This window comes from Polistes dominula, unplaced genomic scaffold, assembly GCF_049000335.1.
Source record: "Polistes dominula isolate Pdom_NZ unplaced genomic scaffold, Pdom_raw_medaka contig_33, whole genome shotgun sequence".
Lineage (NCBI taxonomy): Eukaryota > Metazoa > Arthropoda > Insecta > Hymenoptera > Vespidae > Polistes > Polistes dominula.
In genome coordinates, this window is record NW_028300998.1 from 5,366,771 (window position 1) to 5,388,728 (window position 21,958).

Here is a 21,958-nt window from a genome sequence, read left to right on the forward strand (position 1 = left end):
TTTTTTCTTCATATTAGTATTACAATTGCAACGATATCTCCAATATATTTTGTTACTTTTACCTACTTAAATACGCTTAAATTATTGTAATTTTATTATTTGTATTATACGAAACACAATTTGTAATATAACATCATTTAATCGGTTAAACGCAATATAGAAGTATATTAACAGAATAAAAAGAAAAATTTTATAGATTAAAAAAAAAAGTAACAATTAAAAAATAGATTTAAAAAAAAGCGCGTAAAACTAATATACAAAGAAGCGATGCTATTGGTCAAAAGTAGGACGAGAGGAAAAAGGAACATTGCACGTCGATTTGGAAAGCCTCGTGTATAAAGGCGGTTGGCTTGAGTAACGAATCACAAAGCAGTTCCGATCGATAAACGATACGTCGTCGGGGTAACGAATACGAACGAAGAGCACCGAAGAGAGTCGAAGTATTACGGAAAGTACCGAACATTAATGAAACGTAGAAGGGAGGAAACGAGACGCGTAAGCGGACGACGCTGCGAGGTCTTCTTCGGCTTCGGTTGAAAGAAAGTGTTCGCGTCTACGGGCGCGGCTTTTGAGTCTCGAGCTGGCGTTTTACATGGGAAAATGTCTTCCCTCAACTATCTCGACTTGTGTCGACTCTGTCTCGTGAAGGAACGTGTTACTGTGCCGATTTTTGAGGGCGAGGGTGATACAAGACAAATTTATCTCAAAATAACCGCCTGCCTACCGGTCAAGGTAAGCTAACTGCGCCATAGTCATCGCATACGTTAACCCTCCCTCCACAAAGAAATCGCCATCTTGTTGTTGCTTTTTCCGCGGCCTTACCGCTTCGACGCTCTTATAATCAATGTCCTAACTTTTTGGACTCCCGGTATATTTCTACTAGATGCAAACACATTTCAGACACGAAACGCGCCTCAAATGCTTTTAAGCAAAATTAAGGCGATCCAACAACGACAATGCTGTTATGCTGTGGATACATCCTTTCATTTCTCTCTCTCGCTCTTTTTTTCTCTCTCTCCTTTTATCTAGCTATCTATCTTTATCCGACTCAACTTGTATATGCCTACATATATATGGATCTTCATCTTTCTTTTCCTCATGACGCCATAAATTCCTTGATACATTTTTACCGCGCATTTTTTATTCTTGTTTTCTAACTATTCATATACCCTTTTCTTACATTTTTATTATACGATTAGTATTGCAAAATTAATAATTCGTTTCTTAATATAAACGTAGAATAATCATTCCATGAATATTTACTTTGACAAAATAGAGAAATGGAGGAGGAGGAGATTAATCGTGCTAATGTTTTCGACATTTTGTTGAATCAGATGCATACTCTTTACTTTAAAAATATAATCATTTTTGTATAAATAGAAACTGATGCTTTTTTATTTCTTATTTTTAATCCAATGTTTTAATTTCTTCAGAGAAATGATCTGATTTTGATCTTATCACTATATAAACATACTTGAAATGCTCATAGTGAAAGTGTTTACTGTGATCAAAATCGATTGTCTCCAAGCATTTTGTACACTCTTATTATAAAAATGTTAGATACACTATGTATATTAAAGGTGTTATTGAGTTTAACAATTTTTTCTTTCTTTCATTTACAGGTCGATAGAGAAGACAAGTTACCTAAGAAAATATGTAATGACTGTGTGTATAAAGTAGAATTTATTTATGACTTTTGGAATACATCTGCTAGTTCACAAAAGAAATTCTTAGAATGGTTGGGAGAAGATGGATTGGAGGACAAATCAAATTATGCTACAAATGTTCTCAATCAGGTACATGATATTTAATTGTTGCAATATTGAATGTTATTAAGAATTTTCTTATTTCTATGAAATATTACCAAAATACAATAGAGAGCAAGTTATCGATCGAGTATAAGAAAGTATAGATATTTGTTTGTTTTTTGGATATTCTTTTGTATATGGTTGCCTTGACTACTGCCGTAAGCAGCGGATAAAATATACGTTTATAGTTGTCTCTGATATAAGTGTGGGAATTCTTTAAATAACATTTTTTTCTTCTTTTGTTGTCTATCTTATAGTTAATTTTATATAGTGTGTTCACAAGAATACAATACAGAAAATCATTTTTTCTTCAATTAGGATTGTAAATATTATTTATATAGTAATATGTTCGCCAACGAAATTAATGACTAAAATATGTTTTCTTCTTTTTTTTTTTTTGATTACACAGAACATAATGAAATCAGATCCAAACGCTGGTAACAGATTAGATGGAAGTATGATGCAACAAGTAAATGAACATCAAAACAATATGGGTATGGGTATGATGGACAACATGAATCTAAATATCCCCATGATAATGTCCTCGACCAATCAACAACAAATAACCTCAGTTCCTATGGACACAAGCATTAGTTCAGTACAATCTGTACAAGAAATGCCTGGTACAAGTACTCAATCTACGCATGAACAAATCACACAAAATCAAACTAACACGAGTAATCAACAAGAAGAAGAAGAAGAGAGTAGTGAAGAAGAAGAAAACTCGGAAGATGAATGTGATGGAGATGAAGGTAATTTTATTATTATTATTTTTTTTTAATCAATATTTCTATTTGCTTTTAAGTTCAAATAATATTTTTACACATTTTTGGATTCAATTGTCTAAACACGATTATTGTATTTATATTTAAGGCCTACCTGTTAAAGAAGAAAATGAAGAAGATCCCAACAATAGCAGAGTCATTGAACCAACAACATTTGTAAACGTTTCATTAGCTTGTGATGAAGCTGGACCTTCCGGACTTCAACAACAGAAAGTTACTGAGATACCTGAAATAGCAATGCAACAATCTGCAGAAGGAGATCCCAAATCTGGGTGAGTTTTTTTTTTTTTTTTTAATAATTTAATTATATAAAAAGGTCAAAGGTGTATAGGTTGTGGCAATTACAAACAACACACAAACATTTATATAAAAACCATTAAACTTATTTCATTCCACATTCCAAATTTTGCCTTTCATATAATAAAAAGGCAATATTTCAGATCAAATGACTTAATGATTTTAAAGAACAAAAAATTGTTTATATTCATCATTTAATTAGACTGTAACTTTATAGAATATTTATATGGTGTTTATTTATTTATTTTACGCTACAATGTTTATTGAACTCTAATTACGTATAAAAAATATATAGGTGAACAAATTATTTCTATATAAATGGTTTATACGAGTTTAAAAATACACAAATAGTTAATTTTTTAATTTTATTTTTGTATAGAAATCTTCCGAGTTAAACTCGTAGATAATTAAAAAAGATATGCATATATATATTAAGAGGTTAATTCTTATAAACTAAAGGTAAGTTCCTACACTAACCACAACCACCTTTGGCTCTAGATATTTAGCAATTTGATTAGTTTCTTATTAAAAATAATTCTACAAATTTTTGCAATTTATTTATTCTATATAAACTATATCAATCAAAAACATAGAAATTCTAAAGAAAAAGTTTATTAAATAAAAATTTTAAATTGCTAAATACCTTCTCATATTTACATGTTCTCGCATGTGTATAGTGTTCGTTCTAAGGGGAAACAGAATATTTTCATATTAATCGTTAAATATAATATCCAGGGATTGACACATAATTGTTTATTAATTCTCATTAAAACGATCACTATCCTAGTTATTGTATATACGTGTACGATCAGTGGACAGAGGGTTCTTCTGTATAAATTTATTTTGAAAACATATAGAAATTTTACAAATGAAATACCATATTGGAATAATATATCAAATGCTTAGATTAAACAAACATATTATGGCACTCTCTGTCCAGTCGAAAAAGAAGATGTTTACATGTTGTCGATATTAATATACCCACGCTTACGTGAAGGCACAAAATGCCGCACACGACCATCAAATCGGTCGATTCAAAAAGTCACAAACCGATTGATTAAGTATAAGTTTAATCGTTCACGCTCATTACGAATGCTTGGTCGATCAGAGGAATAAATATCGCCAAGTTCTTCCACATTAATATGAATATACCGTTCGTTTAAATATAGTCGCGCCAGTAAGTATGTTAATGCAATATTTGAAAATTATCAATTATGTAAAAAATAATTGAAGTCAATTATTGATTTTGTCAGTAATGACAGAATATGCTTTATCATTAATAATAGTACAAAAAATTTGTAAAATTTATCATTCAGGAAAAATTTAATCATCAGAAAGTAAGTTAACGATTGTATCGTTTTTTTTGATTTTGTTCTAAATAACAAAAAACTTGAAGAGACCGTATTCATAACCTACTTTTAAATACTTTAAAATAATTTGCTAAAGTGAAATTGAGGATGCTTAAGACCAATAAAGAAGAATATTTCTTAAGAGTTTATTAAATATATGATAATATTAAAGAGAAGGGAGGTTTCGCTTAATCTCAAGAGCAGAAAGAAAACATGACATGAATTAATCACAGATATAATTCTATTATGTCATGATGTTTTTAGTATACACCTGTTAACTAAACCTAGTAATCATTGATAGCAGACAAAAATATGAAGAATAATTGCAAAATTATTTGTTTTTTTCTATAGAAAAAATTAGAGTACAAAATAATTATGTTTTTCAACAGGGAAATGATTTTTATCATAAAACCAAGGTAACAATACTAGTTTATTAAAATACAAACACATAGCCAATACAAACGTATTGTGAAAGTACTCCCTCAATATTTGGTCTTGAGTCTCTCATCGAGCATTTATGAAATTAATTAGAAAAATGCGTTAACTTACTTCCTATGTTATCATTGTAGTTATATTGCATATTTTGTTTATTTTCTTTATCGATACAAATTTGTTATCTTTGAATATCCATTTATTCATAATACAATTCTATACCATATATATATATATTTTTTTAAATAATCCCATTAAACACACCAATACTCCATTAATTTCTTCAATTTTTCTACATATTGATCGTTAACTTATTTACCAACGCGACTGTATATACATATATATCGTTATTATCGTGCTTTCGAATGCCTCCGCTTTTACAATTATAGTCAAAGATCACATTGATTCGTTTATTGCGCTCTATATTTTAAGTGCGATCACTTGATATACGACGACGAATCTTCGAATATACATGGAGACATATCATTCGTCGAGAGATATATTTGTCTCCTTACATACGATTCATATATTATACGTTTTCGTTAAATTCTATTTTATTGAATATGAAGAAATTAAATATGATAATTGTGCATCGTAATCTGCAAACTAAAAGAAACCAAAACACATATGAAAGAAAAATAAGACTGAAACGTATACCTTGATATAAACATACGTTCAAACGACGAGAATTCCGAAGGAAGTCGCACGCGACACTAAATTGCTCAAAATGCAGGAAGATAGACGAGAAGAGGAAACAAACTAGTGTATACGTCACTCTAAATAAAATATAAACTAGGATTCTACACGTGGAGAAACTTTTATTTCAGGCGAGTATCTATTTAATTTATGTTGTTAATCTACAAGGTGATTAGTGTTTATTAGTTAATAATTATTTCTTTTTTGTTTATTTATATTATTATGTGCTTAACGAGTAATCATATGCATATATTTGTTTCTGTTTGTATCTCCAAGAAGATGATCGATCGTAACGTCTCTATTTTGACGTTAGATCTTTATTTTGTTCATCATCTTGACACTGAGATATCAACCAATTCGTGGACTATTCGATTGCAATATACAATACGAGTACGTGCATTTTGTTAAATTTTGCTCAATTTTGCTCAATTCATTTAAACAAAAAAAAAGAAAAAAAGACTCTTACGAGCATCTGATTGATTTTAATTTATGTTAATCTTTCGTACACACGAGGCTTGCATTTTGCGCCAAACATTGATCTATAATATTTTTATATTTCTCGCGTTTTCGCGCTTTCGCGCCGCATTTCATTTGGCAGCGATAAGCAGCGTTCGGATTTTAACATACTTTTTCGTTTTTCGAAATTCGAATGTTGAACGAACGCGTTTTTCGACAACAATTTTCGTTTGTAATTATTTACGAACTTAATTCGTGTCTCGTCGGTTTTTTATCGGTGTAATTTTTTTCCACACCCTTTCGACAAATATAAAAGCTAACTTGACAATTGTACTATTATGCAATCCGTCATTGAAGCTTTAAAACGTACCTTTTTTACGTTTTACGTATTCAATCGTGAGATTGTAGTGAAAAGAAGAATATAAGTGTTTGAATAAGAAAAATTGATATGCTGTCTATTTCGAGTATTACCAGTCGAAGATTACACAAGAAATGCCATATCAAAGGTGAGACTTTGCTCTTTTTTTCAATTATTTGATATTAAACATATTTTTATATATAATCTGTCTCTTTCAAGGATAGAAGAATATCACCAGTGGACAATATTTTGAAATTTCGCTTTTAATATCGGATTTTATGCTATAATTCTTATTTATATTTATTCTTTATTATTCTCTTTTATTTTTCTCTCTATTTACTTCTCATTCTTTTCTCTACATATATACTATCTTTCTCCCCTCGCAGTTTCCCCTTGCAGAATATAATAATTTGAGCTAATTATAAGTTAATAACGAGCAAAGATAAACTAGACAGTGACTTTTCCAACTTTGCACATGTGTTCTCGTTTTTCACATGTCTTATATATATATTTCTCTTTTTTTTTTTTTTTTCTAAATCAATAACACTTACGCACTTTGCACGATGATCACTTTGCAAAAATAATACACTTACACTGATACACATACACATGAATGAAACTGAAAAAACACGTATTCAAGCATTAACTCTTTTTCTCACATTCTCTCCTCTTTCTCTTTCTCTTTCTCTTTCTCTTTCTCTTTCTTTCTATTTCTTTCTATCTATCTCTGGCTCACTGTTTGTTGCAAGATGAAAGCAAGCAAAGAACACGAAGAATCAAATGTGAAACAAAAAGCATACCATCTGCGTGTTAATTGAAGGTTATTTCTCTTTGCCGCAATATCTTTGGCTTTTGTCAATTTCAGGAATGGAGGAGGAGGAGGTGGCGAAACCTTCGGAGGATTATCAGGGATGCTACGTCAAATACTCTCACCGTCGCCTTCGCCCGAGACGGGAGAGGGCAGTATGACGGCGATCGGTTGTAATTTTCTCCAGACAAATTCGATCTTTTCGAATCAATCGTCGATGATGCCATTGACATTATCCTCGGCGACTTTACAAACGATACCATCTCATCTCTCAATGATCTATCCGGATCAAGGTGGTCTTCTGATGGATCAGTCGCAGCTCATCCTCCCGGAGTCCTATCCCTGTCCTACCTGTGGTCTTGAGTTTCGTAGTACTCTGAAGTTAAATTATCACGTGAAAACGAGTCACCCAAGGCGGCCGGAGTACGAGCAACAAAACGTCGAAATTACGGCGAGGTACTCGTGCTCCGTTTGCCCGAGGAGTTTCTTCGTTCTTGCGCACCTAAGGATGCACGAAACGACGCACGAACTCGCGCCGCATTCCTCATCGGTGTTAGGTGCATCTCCGTCGAACGTGCCTACTTCTCGTAGCACGAATTCTACTACCGGACTGATGTCCGGCATGTCCGTCGTCGTACCTGCTGGTGCTGCTACAGGCAATATCGAGAAAACATTTAGCTGTGATCGATGTCAAGCGAGTTTTCGATACCGTACACTCTTGGAACGTCACAGAAAGATGCACGAACTCGGACAGGAGAAACCCTACTCTTGTCCAAGATGTCTTATGCGTTTTGAGACGCGTAATCTTTACAATCATCATGCTAAAACTCACAAACCTAGCATCGATGCCAATGACAGACTCGCAATAGACAGCAATGCAGTCTCTCTAACAGATCCTAATCTTACGGTTACTGGAACTAACCCTTCTGTTGTCAGTTATTCTCCATCTCCAACGGTGGATGCTGCTAATGTCAACAAATCGTTGACTACAGTCTCTTATCCTTGTGACTCTTGCTCAAAACAATTCACCACCATTGAATCCCTCACCAGTCACAAGGCTGTACACAGGTCCAGGCCATTGGTCTGCGATGTTTGCGGCAAAGGTTTTACTCATCGCAAATATTACGTCGTTCATCAACGTATTCACACTGGTGAGAGGCCTTATTTATGCGCCATGTGTGGTAAATCATTTACTCAAGCATCTACCCTCACGGTTCATCGTCGTTATCACACTGGAGAACGACCATACACTTGTACACTTTGTGGGAAGGGATTCGTTACAAGAACTATTATGCTTAATCATATGAAGAAACATTGAAAAGGATATTTTATCTAAACAATTGTTTCTCGTGATAGCTTAAATGAAGGTAGCACATTGAAGATTTTTTTGGTTATATATTTATGTGTATATACATATACACACATATAAAATTGGAAAAACAAGGAAATTTAAGGTAAGACAAATTGATAGAATGATTATTTTGAACGGTTTTTTCATATTAATTGAATATTCGAAGTACCTGGAATTATTTTTTTTTTCATTATTTATTTTTTGTATATAACGATCTTAACTTTATAAGATAGAGTTTTGAAGGCTCTAACAGGTTGTGTTAGTTGTAATACAATATCGTCAAAAAATGAGATAATTATTTGATACTTAGCTTTTAGTGTCTAATATCATCTCTGTGATATCGTTTGAAATGCCTCTATCATATTATTAAAACAATCAAATGAGAAATTTGTATCGTTGAACGTTAAGAGGCATATAATGAAATACATGTTTAGATAGAAATGCAAAAATAACTAAACAGGAACATGGAGAATGCAGAGTAATATAGATTTAGGTAATTATCTCGCTCGAGTGTGTTAATTACTCGCGAGAATTGTGTTTTGTACCTGTATAGGATATATTGAGATTTCATTTGAAGTTTAACGTGCCTAAGACATGTGCCTAATTTTTCTTATTAATCTTAAAACATCATGTGGATTAAAATTAATGAATATATAAGAAAACGATACGTACGTTTTGTGTACGTAACTTTTGAGATTACGGGAATTAATGAGAAATTTATAAAGTTAAATGCAATTTAACTTGACATGTGCAATATATATATATATACGAATTTAAAACGACGTTCTTAGATTTAAATTGCGTAGTATCACAATAGTCGAACAGAAAATAAACTTTCGACAAATTTAGGTGCTTTTCATGACTGCAAGCGGGCCAAATTTTGCCGCTATAATACACTAAGTGGTTATAAAACGTAAGTATAAAAATGTTTATACATTTGTACCTAATTAATTGATATTTAGTAACTATAGGAAAAAAATTTAATATAATTATATGTACGTATAATCGGTGGTGAATAATCGTTAAAAACTATTTTCATCACCTATAGATGTACCTTTTATGTTGGATTAAAGTTATTGTAAATGTTATATCATAAATATATTCACGAATAAGTATTATTATTTATTTTAAATTTAAGCTCGTAATATAATAAAAAGTTATAAATTTTTTAAATATAAAAAAGTAAAATAATTCTACTGTTAAATAGCATGTCGGTAAAGTCACTTGCAATTATCGACGAATGGTAATCACTCGTATTTATATAGAATATATCTACTATTTCAAAGTAATGAATAGAAAATTATCATCTTATATATTTCTTCGGTCATCGTATATTATGTAGTTTTATATATAATTTAATAATATTAACAAATATTTTTCAGTTTTTCGTGGTAATAGATGGCTAAACAAATTTAAATTATTCTTTACAATGAATGAATAAATAAATACTCAAGAGATAAATACAAGAGATACAATTTCTTTTCCTCGATTTATAAATAATTACTACTCCATATCCTTACGACATACACAAGTTTTAAATGCGAGAAGAGAGACACAGGTATGCGCTAAGTGAAAGGAGAGATAGAAAGAGAGAGAGAGAGAGAGAGAGAAAGCTACATTAATTAAACACAAAATAGGTATATGATTATCAAAGTACTTTTTATTCTTCATCGATGAAAACAATTTCGTGTGTACCGTAATCATCCTTGTAAATATCCTGCTTAAGATGTAAGACTCCCTTTAAAGAAGAAAAAAGTCAAAAGTACGAAAGATTGACAGAATTAGAGCATTGATTGATTCCTATTTGTGTCTCTCTTCTTTCCAGATATTTTGACTCAAAGATCACGATACATCATCAGCCTCAGGAACAACAGCAATGTGGTATCAACGAAATGAAAAACGTCTTTAGCGTTGAAAGCAGCAACACGTTGATGAATGATCCATTGGATGTAGCAAAGATGGAAAATGCCGAAGCAATGATGCCTGAGGAAACGATACTTCGATGCACTTTCTGCGGTGACGTATTCGTTAACCAACACACTTTAGTTTTACATCTACAAAGTCACGAACAGGTATCGGATGAATCGTTTGTTTGCGAGCACTGTGGTTGCAATTATCCAACAACACTAGCACTGGCAGAACATCAGGAGGAACACGCGATACCAGAAAAAAACTACAGTTGCGAATTTTGCGATTATGTCACTATGCATCGACATAGTCTTGTTATTCATAAAAAACATCACGATCCTGAGTTAAGGTTTCAATGCGAGACCTGTGGTCTTGATTTCACGACACGTAATAGCTATCAAGAACACCAACTGTTGCATTCTCGCGAAAAACCATTTCAATGCGAGATTTGTAATGCTACGTTTCGCTATTGTCAGGGTCTTAGACTGCATGCTAAACTTCATCAGCCTGATTACATTCCACCTCAGAAGAAACATCATTGCGAATTGTGTAATAAGCGTTTCTCTAGAAAACAAGTATTATTAGTACATATGAAGACACATGGAAATGTAGGGCCGTCCAATGAATATGTCTGCCCTATCTGTGGTAAAGCTGTCTCCAGTAAAACTTATTTGACGGTACACTTGCGTAAACATACCGGCGAGAAACCACACGTTTGTGATTTTTGTGGGAAAGGTTTTATATCGCAAAATTATTTAAGTGTTCATCGACGAACCCACACGGGTGAACGACGTCATAAGTGTACACATTGTGAAAAAAAATTTACACAACGTACCTCTTTGGTTGTACACTTGCGTGGACATACCGGAGACAGGCCGTATCCTTGCACTTATTGTCACAAATCTTTTGCCTCTAAGACCATGTTGAATTCTCATTTGAAGACTCACGCTAAACAAAATGCACGTCAACAACAAGAACAACAAAGAAGAGAATTGCAACAGCAGCAATATCAACAACAGATTCAACAACATGAACAACAAGAAACTCTTGATACTGTGACGATTTTTTTGCCGAGTTAAAATAATACTAAACGATTGGCCCAAAATGTTGTTTCATTTAATTAATTAGGTATTGCTTCGTTGTTTAGATTTGTTTTTATTTTGACGTTACATTTCTTCACATTGTTATACGTTAAAAATTGTCACTTTAGGGATCACGTGAAAGTATAATGATAATGTGGTGACACTAAATTTAAATTTAAATTGTAATATTATCTATTATTTATTATATTTTTTTTATTTTTTATTATTTAAACAAAAAAATTTTTACGCGCTATGAGAATCTGTGAAAAAGAAAGAACAAATGATGATATGTGATGATTATTCAAGTTATTAACTTTTCTTTTATTGAAGATTATTTATTGCATTTCTTATTGCTACTAAAAAAGTTATTTTTTAACAGATGTTATTAACTTGGCCTATTCCAAGTGTTCAGCCGTCCATATTATCCAATTTTTATTTATGCATATACTATTTATCTTTAATACTCAATTTTGCTTCTAGTTATCATAGTAAATAGTAGAATCATGCATACTCGTATTTCGTTCCTATTTCTATAACGATAATCAATTAATTTAATGCCACTTTGTTTATTCGAGCGTTAATAGAAATTTCTATGAAATATATTTTTCATTTGAACGATTAAAAATTTTAGTGCCTTACTATCGAGATATTCTCGATTATGTCATATTTCTAATATTGTATTTTACAATGCACACATGTATAAATTTATTTATAATTATTAACAACAATAATAATAATAATTATAAATTACACGAAATTTCAAAGTGGCGGAAAAAAGAAAAACAAATAGAACAAAAAAATGTCTTTACAAATAAATGTATATTTATTCATATATATATATTTTGTTATACTATGATGGTGTACTTTAATGTAAGGAAAATTTTAAATAAAATCACATCCGTATTCTTTTCTATTAAATAAATAATTATATTTCAAAAAGAAAGTTTTTTTCTATGAATTATAATTTGATAATACTTTCGATACTTGAATGTAATACTTTGATTATGATATTTATAATTATCATACGATCTATATTCTTATAGTCTCTCTAAGAAATGGAAATACTTTTAGAGAAGGCTTTTAAGATTCATCGTTGACCGAAGGTTATTCAAACACGTCGAAGTAAGTAATAATACAAATTGAATATACACTGGGTGATATAATAATTTTTAAGTAAATAATTACCTTGTTTGAAATAAATAAGAAATTTTTATTTTCTCCTTTTTTTTTTTTTTTAACAGGCATACACATATCGTTATATCTTAAGACAAAAAAGATAAATGAAAGTAACATTTAAGACACCCTTAAGTCAAATCAGTAACGATTCGTAATCACTCTCAATCGATTTTCTCGTCTTTTCAGGTATACAAGTAAAACAACGACAGTACGAACGAGATCATCGTATCAACAACAACAGAACACAAAAAATGATAAATCTTTGATCATTTCCCATCAAGAAAATACTACTGACTTTAATTTTACATACCAATGTGAGTCCTGTAATGAGGAATTTAATACTGAGGCAAATTTGTTAATGCATAGAACCGAAAAATCAATTCTTAGAACAAGAGAAGCTTTGCGTACGGCTGAAAGGAAGTATGAGTGTGATACTTGTGGTGAAAAATTTGTCAAAAAATTGTTATTAATTAAGCATCGGCGTACACATTGTAAAGATATTGTTGAACGAAAGAAACAAAATAATCGAGAAAAGATAACGAAATTAAAATCGAAGCAACGATTGATAACTGAACCAAATGTTGGGCCAATTGAATGTAACATATGTCATAAGGTATTCAAAAAGAAAAAATATTTAAATGTCCATAAAACTCTTCATGGTGCTCCACACATTTGTCATGTGTGTGGGGCCAAGCTTACCTCTGAATATTACCTAAAAATTCATATCAGACGTCACAACAAGGAGTTTACTGAGTTTTGTAAGATTTGTAACAAGGGATTTTATTTGAAAGCGACATTAAAAACTCATATGAGCGTTCACACTGATGACAAGCCATGCACTTGTGAAATCTGCCACAAATCATTCGGTAATCGAGTTTATTTAAGAAGTCATATGAAAATTCATAGTCAGCCTGGTACGAGGAAGAAATACAAGTGTGATATTTGCGGGTTCGAAACATTCTACAGTTATTGCTATAAGGAACATCTTTGGACACACACAGGCGAGAGTCAAATTGCTTGTGAAGTTTGTGGGAAATTGATAAGAAGGCAATACATGAAGATTCATATCAGAATACACACAGGCGAAAAACCTGAGATTTGTGAGTTTTGTGGAAAAGCATTTAGTTCAAGAAAGTATTTGATCAAGCATAGACGTACTCATACTGGCGAAAGACCATACAAGTGTAAGATTTGTGAAAAGAGATTTACGCAACGTGGTACTTTGAGTGCACATCTTCGTAGACACGACGGCACCAAGTGATTTAATAGTCGCTCTTCTTATTAGAACTCAGACTTCATCATCTTACAATATTTAAACAAAAGATATTTCATTTGTACACATTTATTCATACTTTGAAGTACAGTAACATATATTTTTCCTGCATGGACATAATTAACAAAACTGACTAACAATCATTCATAAATTATGAACATATTTTTCTATGATCTATTAAAAAAAAAAGTTTCATCTTTTGTTTTTGTAAATCGTATTCGATAAACCTTGTAAATAGTTTAATCATATTGATAACAATTTAAAAATAAATTAGAAGTATTATTAATAATCTACATAAATGGTTTCAAGTTACTATTTTACTTAAATAATACACCACACTGTAAAGGACGGAATGCTAAGAAACAAATTCTAATAATGTTTTCAAAAGGTTGGTGTATACATTGTTGCATCTTTAAGTTTTTCATTTTAATCCATAAGAAGACACGTGTCAACTCTTAAAAAAAAAACATTTCAGTTTAAAGTAGAAGTTTACTTGTTTGATGTCGACCATCAAGAGAAGTGATGTTTGTTTATTAACACATAAAAAAAAAAAGAAAAAACATATATTATTTCTAGATACCCATTTTGAAAATCTAATTTTTATTGGAAGAAAACGAACGACAGGAAGAAAAAATTTTGACCAAGAACATGTAGATTTTTTTTCTTTCTTTCATTTTTTTTTTTTTTTTTTTTTAATTCTCTACATATGTTGATGTATGTTATTTATTGCAGGTGTGACGGGACAAAACATGATGGATATACAATGGAATTACCTAAACACGAAAATAAAGAAATTACAAAAAACGATTCTTTGCAATATTCAAAAAAAACAAGAAGAATATATTGCAATTCGGAATTAGAAAGAAGTAATATACATCATCATAGTAAATGTTTACCAAACCGAAAATATTCAAACATTTATCAATGTGATGTTTGTGATAAGAAATTCCGAAAGAAGCTTCAACTTGATAAGCACAAACATGAACATGAAAATGAATCTGAAGATATTACGGACTACGATAATCGTTGTGAAGAATGCGATAGGGTATTTCTGAATGAAAAGAAGTTGCATAAACATATGATCAAGGTTCATCAACAAGAAAAACCATTTCAGTGTGCTCTCTGTGGTAAATGTTTCAAAACCGAAGAATTCTTAAAAACACATTTAAAACAACACAGCAAACGTTTTACTTGTGACATCTGTGGTATCTCAAAAGTATCTGGATATGATTTGCGTTTGCACAAAAAGAAGCACAATCAGGAATATGTGACTCATTGTAAAATTTGTGATAAAGGATTTTACACAAATCAGACATTAGAGAGACATTTATTAACGCATACTGGTGAGAAACCATTCGTTTGTAAAATTTGTAATACTTGTTACGCAAGTTCAGCTTATTTAAATATGCATGTAAAGTCTCATGGTCAACGTGAGACACATAAGTGTAATATCTGCAATTTTGAAAGTCACTGGAAGGCTGCTTTGAAAGTACATCTGAAGATACATAGTGGTGAAAATCAAATAACTTGTGAAATATGTGGAAAATCTGTATCGAGTAAAACTTATTTGCAAATTCACATGCGAATACATTCCGGTGAAAAGCCACACGTTTGTGAAGTATGTGGAAAAGCATTTAGCGTTAAGAAATATCTCATTGTACATTTGAGAACGCACACAGGAGAAAAGCCTTATGAATGTAAAGTCTGTCAGAAGAGGTTTACTCAACAAGGATCATTGAGTTCTCACATGAAATCGCACAATGACAGCAAGTAATTAAACCAAAGATTCTATATTGAATTAATAATATTTTCTAATAAAAGATTCTGCTTGCGAATGCTATGTAAATTGTTAATGTAAAATGTAACATATAAAAATGATGAACGAATTTCTCTTACCGTCCATATTATATTATTTATATTCAATTTATTACAACTAATCAAATTCGTATATTAAAAGGCGCTGATTATTATTTATTTTTATTATTATTTTGACAAAATTTGATTATTTTATTAATTGCATAGTGTTCTATATAAAGAAATATAGTTAATTTTATCGTTAATTTTTATCATTGAAAGAGAAAAAACTTTTACTAGCTCCTGTTCTTTATAAAAAAAAATATTTATTTAACATTTTTAGTAAAGTATTCGATTAAATTCTAGATTAATGTAAAACATTAGGATTATGTTGAAAAGATCATAAGTTAAAAATATATATTATGCATCGATAGATACTATGAGTCATAAATATTCTATTATATACAAAACTATTTGTATTCTCTAAATATCCATTTTTTTCGAGTCACTCTATTTTTTTTAAATTTTATTTAGACTCATTTCGATAATGTATGATTTAAATAATGGGCTCTAATAGAAATAATTTGTCAGTATATAGTATTTTAGAAATACTTGTTAGATGCATATTATTGTTTTTTTTTTTATACAAGTGCGTTATACTAGATCTATAATTATAATATTAGATAATTACTCTTATGGTGCTTTTTCTACAAATAACAAAAATGGTATAGATTAATCTATTTAATGATATATTTTGTAATCAATCAATAAAAATCATAAGCGAATAATCAAAACGTAAAATATACATGTATATATATATATATATATATATATAGCAATACGTTTTTTTAATTTCATAACCTGTAATCTCCTTATTTCGATTTAAATTAATATTATTCGTTATAATCAGGTAAGTTTTTATCGTAAATATTTCAATTCGATAGACGTGTGAATTTATTAATCATTATATTTTCAGATTTAGACTGTGCAATAAAAGGAAGCTAACGCGTGAGGTTCGATATGACACCTAAATGAAAATTCCAAATACTAAAAGTAAAACAAGTATCTACTGATGTAATTGATTAAACTGTTCATTTAATCTAAACAAAAAGTTTTATATTATAACTCTCGATGAAGTTAATAATTCTAAGAAAATTATTGTATCAAAATGCTGATAGTACAGCGAGTCTGATAGAATAAAAAAAAGAAGAAAGAAGATATATATTTAATCAATACTGTATTGTAAATCTAAATATATACATATATACAATACAGTATTGATTAAAACATAAGAAAACAAAATTGTTCCCCAAAAACATTCCTAAAAATCGTATATGTCTTTAATAATCATTCCAATGTTGTATTTGACCATCCAGAACTATAAACGACCAAGAGAAAAAGAAAGAAAAGTTGTCATTACGTTTAACGACTGACCCACGCAACTTTTATTTTCATTCCAGATGTAAAAGCTTATTGGGAAAAAACGAAGATGTCGAAGAAACAACTAAAGATACGTTACTGATAGAAACCATCATAAAGGATGAAAACACTTTAGAAGAAAATGATTGGATGATAAATAAGAACACATCGATGCAAAAAATCAATGAAGAAGAAGAAGAAAAAGATGAAGATGATGATGAAGATGATAATGATAATGATAATGATAATGATAATGATAATGATAATGATAATGATAATGAAGAAGAAGAAGAAATGAGGAAGGAAAATGTCGAAGATCGTACAGTTACTTTATTAAAAGAATCAGAAAAACGTTATTATCAGTGTAACAAATGTACTAAACGTTTCAAATTGAAGAATCTCTTCGAAGGACATTTAGTTGCACACAGTGATGCAAGACCCTATCAGTGTGATGTTTGTGGCAAATCTTTTAAAAGAACTAACACTTTAGCTGTACATAAAAGAATACACACACGAGAAAGAAATTACGTATGTGACGTTTGTGGTCGAGCTTTCGTTCAGGCTTCACAATTGGCGACACATCAAAGACGACATTTTGAAAAATATACCAGATACTGTGAAATATGTAATAAGGGCTTCTTCACGAATGCTGAGTTACATGGTCATATGAACGTAAGACATGGTGCCAAGGAACACGTATGTCATTCCTGTGGAAAATCATTTCCTAATAATCATACATTGGTACGACATACGAAGGTACACGATCCTAATTTCAAGCCTATGAAACATCAGTGCGAATTTTGTGGCAAGATATTCGCTTATAAGAATTCTTTGGTTGTACATGTGAAATCACATACTGGCGAAAACAAATATGATTGTCATCTTTGTGGAAAATCAGTTTCCTCTAAAGGTTCACTTCAAGATCATCTTCGACTTCACGGTGGCGAGAAATCACTCGTGTGCGATGTCTGCGGCAAAGCTTTTCACAAGAGAACTACTCTAGTTGTTCACAAGAGAACTCATACCGGAGAAAAGCCATATTCGTGTGATACATGTGGCAAATCTTTCACTCAACATTCCACTTTGGTTATTCACAAGAGATATCACACTGGACAAAGACCTTATCAGTGCACTTTTTGTAACAAATCTTTCGTTTCTAGAGCACTTTTGAATGCTCATAACAAAATACATGAGGTCAACGTTATGATTGTTCAACCTACATAAACTTCCAATGTTAACTAAGAGAGAAAGTGTAAATCTTCGTCGAAAAAGGTGATCCGAATCTTCTATTTTATTTATGGATCTCGAACGATTCCTTTTTTCTTTTTGTCTAAACAGCGTTTCGCATTATAATGTTATTCTTTTTTTTTTTATCACAAACTTTACTCTGTCTTATTATATAAGAAGAAAAAAATCACTAACATATTTGTATCTTTTATAACCCTTTTAAAATTAAAGAGAATAAATATCTTATAATACGAGGTGTTGTTAAAAGAAAAGAAAGAAAAAAGTTTTAAATTAAACAAATTTATTGTAAACAAAATTTTGTAACTTACGTAGTATTTATATTTACTTAGATACATTTTGAATCGATTTCGAAGAATTTCGATCGATACTTATCATCAAAGTCCTGCAATATTGTGACTGTAAAATAAACCTGATATGGATTTATAATCGCAATTAAAATAAATAGTAACATTTTACTTATATTGAATTGTGTCAAATAATGTTTAGGCGGCATGATTTCTTGCGATTTGTCGGATGCCAGAATCACTAAGAAAGAAACAAACAAACACATACAGATCATCAGATAATAGGAGATATGAGATACTGATGTGGCCATTTGAATTTTCACATTTCAGGTACCACGACCGGCTACCACCCTTTACTGAAGACTATTACCCGATGGTAATGTTAACAAAACTCGACCTGGTAAAGAAGGATGTGGAGCCCGAGAGATCAGCTGTAGCAAATCGTCCGAAAGAAGGTGCGAGCGAAGAAGCAGGAAATAATTTAACAATTACTGCCGACAATGATGAAGAGCAACAAAAGGTGATAAAACAGGAAGTAGATATGGATGATGAAGAGGAGAATCTTTCTTTTACGTATAATTGCAAAGTATGCGGCGTATTTTTTGCCAATCAAACTCTTTTGGACAATCATGAGATCGAGCACAAGGGTAAACGTAAAAATACTTGCGCTCAGTGCGGCCGAGTATTTCGAACTTATGTTAATCTACGAAAACACATGAAAAAGCACAACGGTCGCAAAGGGACACGTAAAACGAATGGAACTAAAATGGTTAGTCGATCTACGTCTTTAAAAAAAGTGAAAAAAGAGAAACCAGAATTGGAATTACTCTGTAAAACTTGTAACAAGGTTTTCCGGCACAAGAGTAATTACCAAAAACACTTGTTACGACATACCGTTGGTGATCTCACTTGCAAGCACTGCCCCAAAAAATTCCGTCTCTTCCGCGATCTCACTAGGCACGAGAAGACTCATTTTTATCCAAGTTACATGTGCAAGCATTGCGATTACGAGACTACGGTATTAGCTGCTCTCAGCATTCATATGTTACGACATACAGATAAGGCTGATCTACCGTTTAAGTGTAACGAATGCGACAAACATTTCCGCAAGGCTATTGATCTGCAGGAACACTATAATATTCATTCTGGTGACAAGCCGTTTGTCTGTCAAATCTGTGGAACAGCCTTTTTCTTAAGAAGACAACTCTCAGCACATTGCCGTCGAATGCATCCAGAAATGAAGGCCAACAAGGTGACCAGTACTGCTTGTGATATATGTGGTCGCGTTCTTGCTACCAAGAGATCATTATTTCGCCATAAAGAGAGCCACAATCCAACCAAACTCTATCTCTGTGATTATTGCGGCAAAAGTCTTAGCAGTGCTGAACATTTGAAGAAACATCGACGAATTCATACCGGTGAAAAACCTTATGTATGTGACATATGTGGAAAGGGATTCACCGATTCGGAAAATCTTAGGATGCACAGGCGCGTTCATACAGGAGAAAAACCATACCAATGCGATCAGTGTCCTAAAGCTTTCTCACAAAGATCGACTCTAACTATACACAGACGCGGACATACCGGGGAGAGACCTTACGTCTGTCAAATTTGTAATCGTGGCTTTTCCTGTCAGGGTAATCTCACGGCACACCAGAAGTCCACCTGCGTTTAAAAAAGAAACAATATTCGATCAACAAATGACATTCTTGGTTCGATTCTGTTGTTTATTTGGCAGGCATATATGTGAGTATGTTTGGTGTGTAAGATTATGCATATGTATGTATGCACGTATATATGTTCGCTAAACAAAATTTAATTTAACAAAATCGATCAAATTCATTTTCTCTAATAAATTTAATAGTTTAGTTATTGATTTGTATATTAATTCGTACCTGTATTCATTTTCTCAAGTTTCTTTGTGCTTTTTCAATGTACGTTTCAAATATTTGCCATTATTTTGTAAGACTGTGTTTCATGGCTTTCTTCATACATTACACCGTATTTCTCTCTTTTTGTATATTCATTACATCTAATAATTATATTTTTTTTGTATTCTTTGTAGGCAAAGATTTTTTATAATAAAGAGACGAGCGAATAAAAATATTTGTAAATTACTTAGATATTTTTATTATTATTATTATTATTATTATTATTATTATTATTATTATTATTATCATTATTATGACTATGTGCTTATATCACGTAATGCTTTCATTATGAAAATAATTTATCTTCTTGAGTCTTCCTAAAGAGTAATCCATCGATTATTGTATATATCAGAGATCAAAGAAATTCCAAATGCGAAAGAGAAAGTGTAAAGGATGAATGGAAGAAATAAGGATAATGGAAGGAAGGAATAAGAAACATTGAGAGATTCATCTCTTGAGAGAAAGAGGAATTGTGTTACTTTTGAGCTATTATGTAAAATTACCATCTCTTTAAAATTAGTAAAGAATTAAAAAGAATATTTCAATATGCCTTCAATAACACAACGAAAAGAGTTAAACAGGGTGCACTTGATTTTCATTGTGTATTAAAAATTTATTATTATTATTATTATTATTATTATTATTATTATAATTATTACTATTATATTAATATTATTATTATTATTTAGGATACGTAAGAAATAAATAAAACTCTCGCGTTCATGCTAGTGAGATCAGTCGAATGTGTGTTAAGAATGAAGTATGTATGCTTTTAGAATGGTTAATAACTCAAAGCAGTCACAAGATTTTATACCATTATATAAATTCGCATAGTGTATGATAAAAGGAGTGAATAAGGAATGGCACTAAAGTATTGTATAAGTGAGTGAAAGTATTCGTAAATTGATATAATTGAATGTATATACAAATGTTTAGATTTAACAATTAGATAGTTACGATGATGATGTAAGGTATAACAGTTAATCAATATAAATAATAATGCAAAGTTAAATAAGTCCTTTTTTGCGCTTAAGTAAAGGAAAAAACACTAAACTGATTTATGTTGTACTTAATATTATTTTGCCAAAAAAAAAGAAGAAAACTAGAAAATTTTAATTTGAAATAATTTGTATAATTAACAAGTAATTACGAACATTTTTGTGAAAGATCCATCATTGTTTGATCTATTGGAAATTTTCAATTTTTGTCCTTAGCTTTGTATAAAGTAAGTTTTGTAAAGTAAACACATAAAAATTGAGATACATATATAGAAAGAGAAAGAGAAAAGGGGAGAAGAGAAGAAAAAAAATTATTAAATAAATTATGAAAATCTTCTCAAATCAAACCCAGAAGATTTATTAAAAAAAAAAAAAAAGGTTAGTAGATTCTAGGAAAAATTCCTAATAAGAGTAAGCTTCTCATTATTTCTACATATTATTATGATTGTATTATCTTTTCTATTTCCTTTTTTTTTTTTATTTACTAAATTGATTGGATGTTTCA

The 21,958-nt window shown here is 30.9% G+C and overlaps 3 protein-coding genes across 3 annotated transcripts in view; all 3 read left to right on the plus strand.

The window, feature by feature from the left end:
- Nucleotides 1-457: 457 nt before the first annotated feature.
- The window catches only part of LOC107065568 (uncharacterized), a 42,136-nt gene continuing 20,635 nt past the window's right edge, over nucleotides 458-21,958 (plus strand). Inside the window, 4 exon segments of the mRNA XM_089173629.1 lie at nucleotides 458-732; nucleotides 1,623-1,796; nucleotides 2,218-2,560; nucleotides 2,682-2,865. Coding sequence (XP_089029755.1) covers nucleotides 601-732; nucleotides 1,623-1,796; nucleotides 2,218-2,560; nucleotides 2,682-2,865 — 833 coding nt within the window. The 5' untranslated portion in view covers nucleotides 458-600.
- Nucleotides 13,772-16,398, plus strand: LOC107066373 (uncharacterized). Its single transcript, XM_089173550.1, has 2 exons — nucleotides 13,772-14,429; nucleotides 14,512-16,398. Coding segments are annotated over exons 1-2 (1,044 nt in total). The 5' UTR covers nucleotides 13,772-14,427; the 3' UTR covers nucleotides 15,554-16,398.
- LOC107066369 (zinc finger Y-chromosomal protein 1) lies at nucleotides 18,136-21,470 on the plus strand. The gene is made up of 2 exons (XM_015320915.2): nucleotides 18,136-18,264; nucleotides 18,855-21,470. Exons 1-2 carry the CDS (start codon nucleotides 18,224-18,226, stop codon nucleotides 20,197-20,199), a joined length of 1,386 nt encoding a protein of 461 aa, XP_015176401.2. The 5' UTR covers nucleotides 18,136-18,223; the 3' UTR covers nucleotides 20,200-21,470.

Coding starts and splice junctions, on each gene's coding strand:
- LOC107066369 (XM_015320915.2), top strand. CDS start 18,224: ATGTTAACTAAGAGAGAAAGTGTAAATCTTCGTCGAAAAAG. Junction 18,265..18,854: donor GTAAATCTTCGTCGAAAAAG/GTGATCCGAATC, acceptor TTCACATTTCAG/GTACCACGACCGGCTACCAC.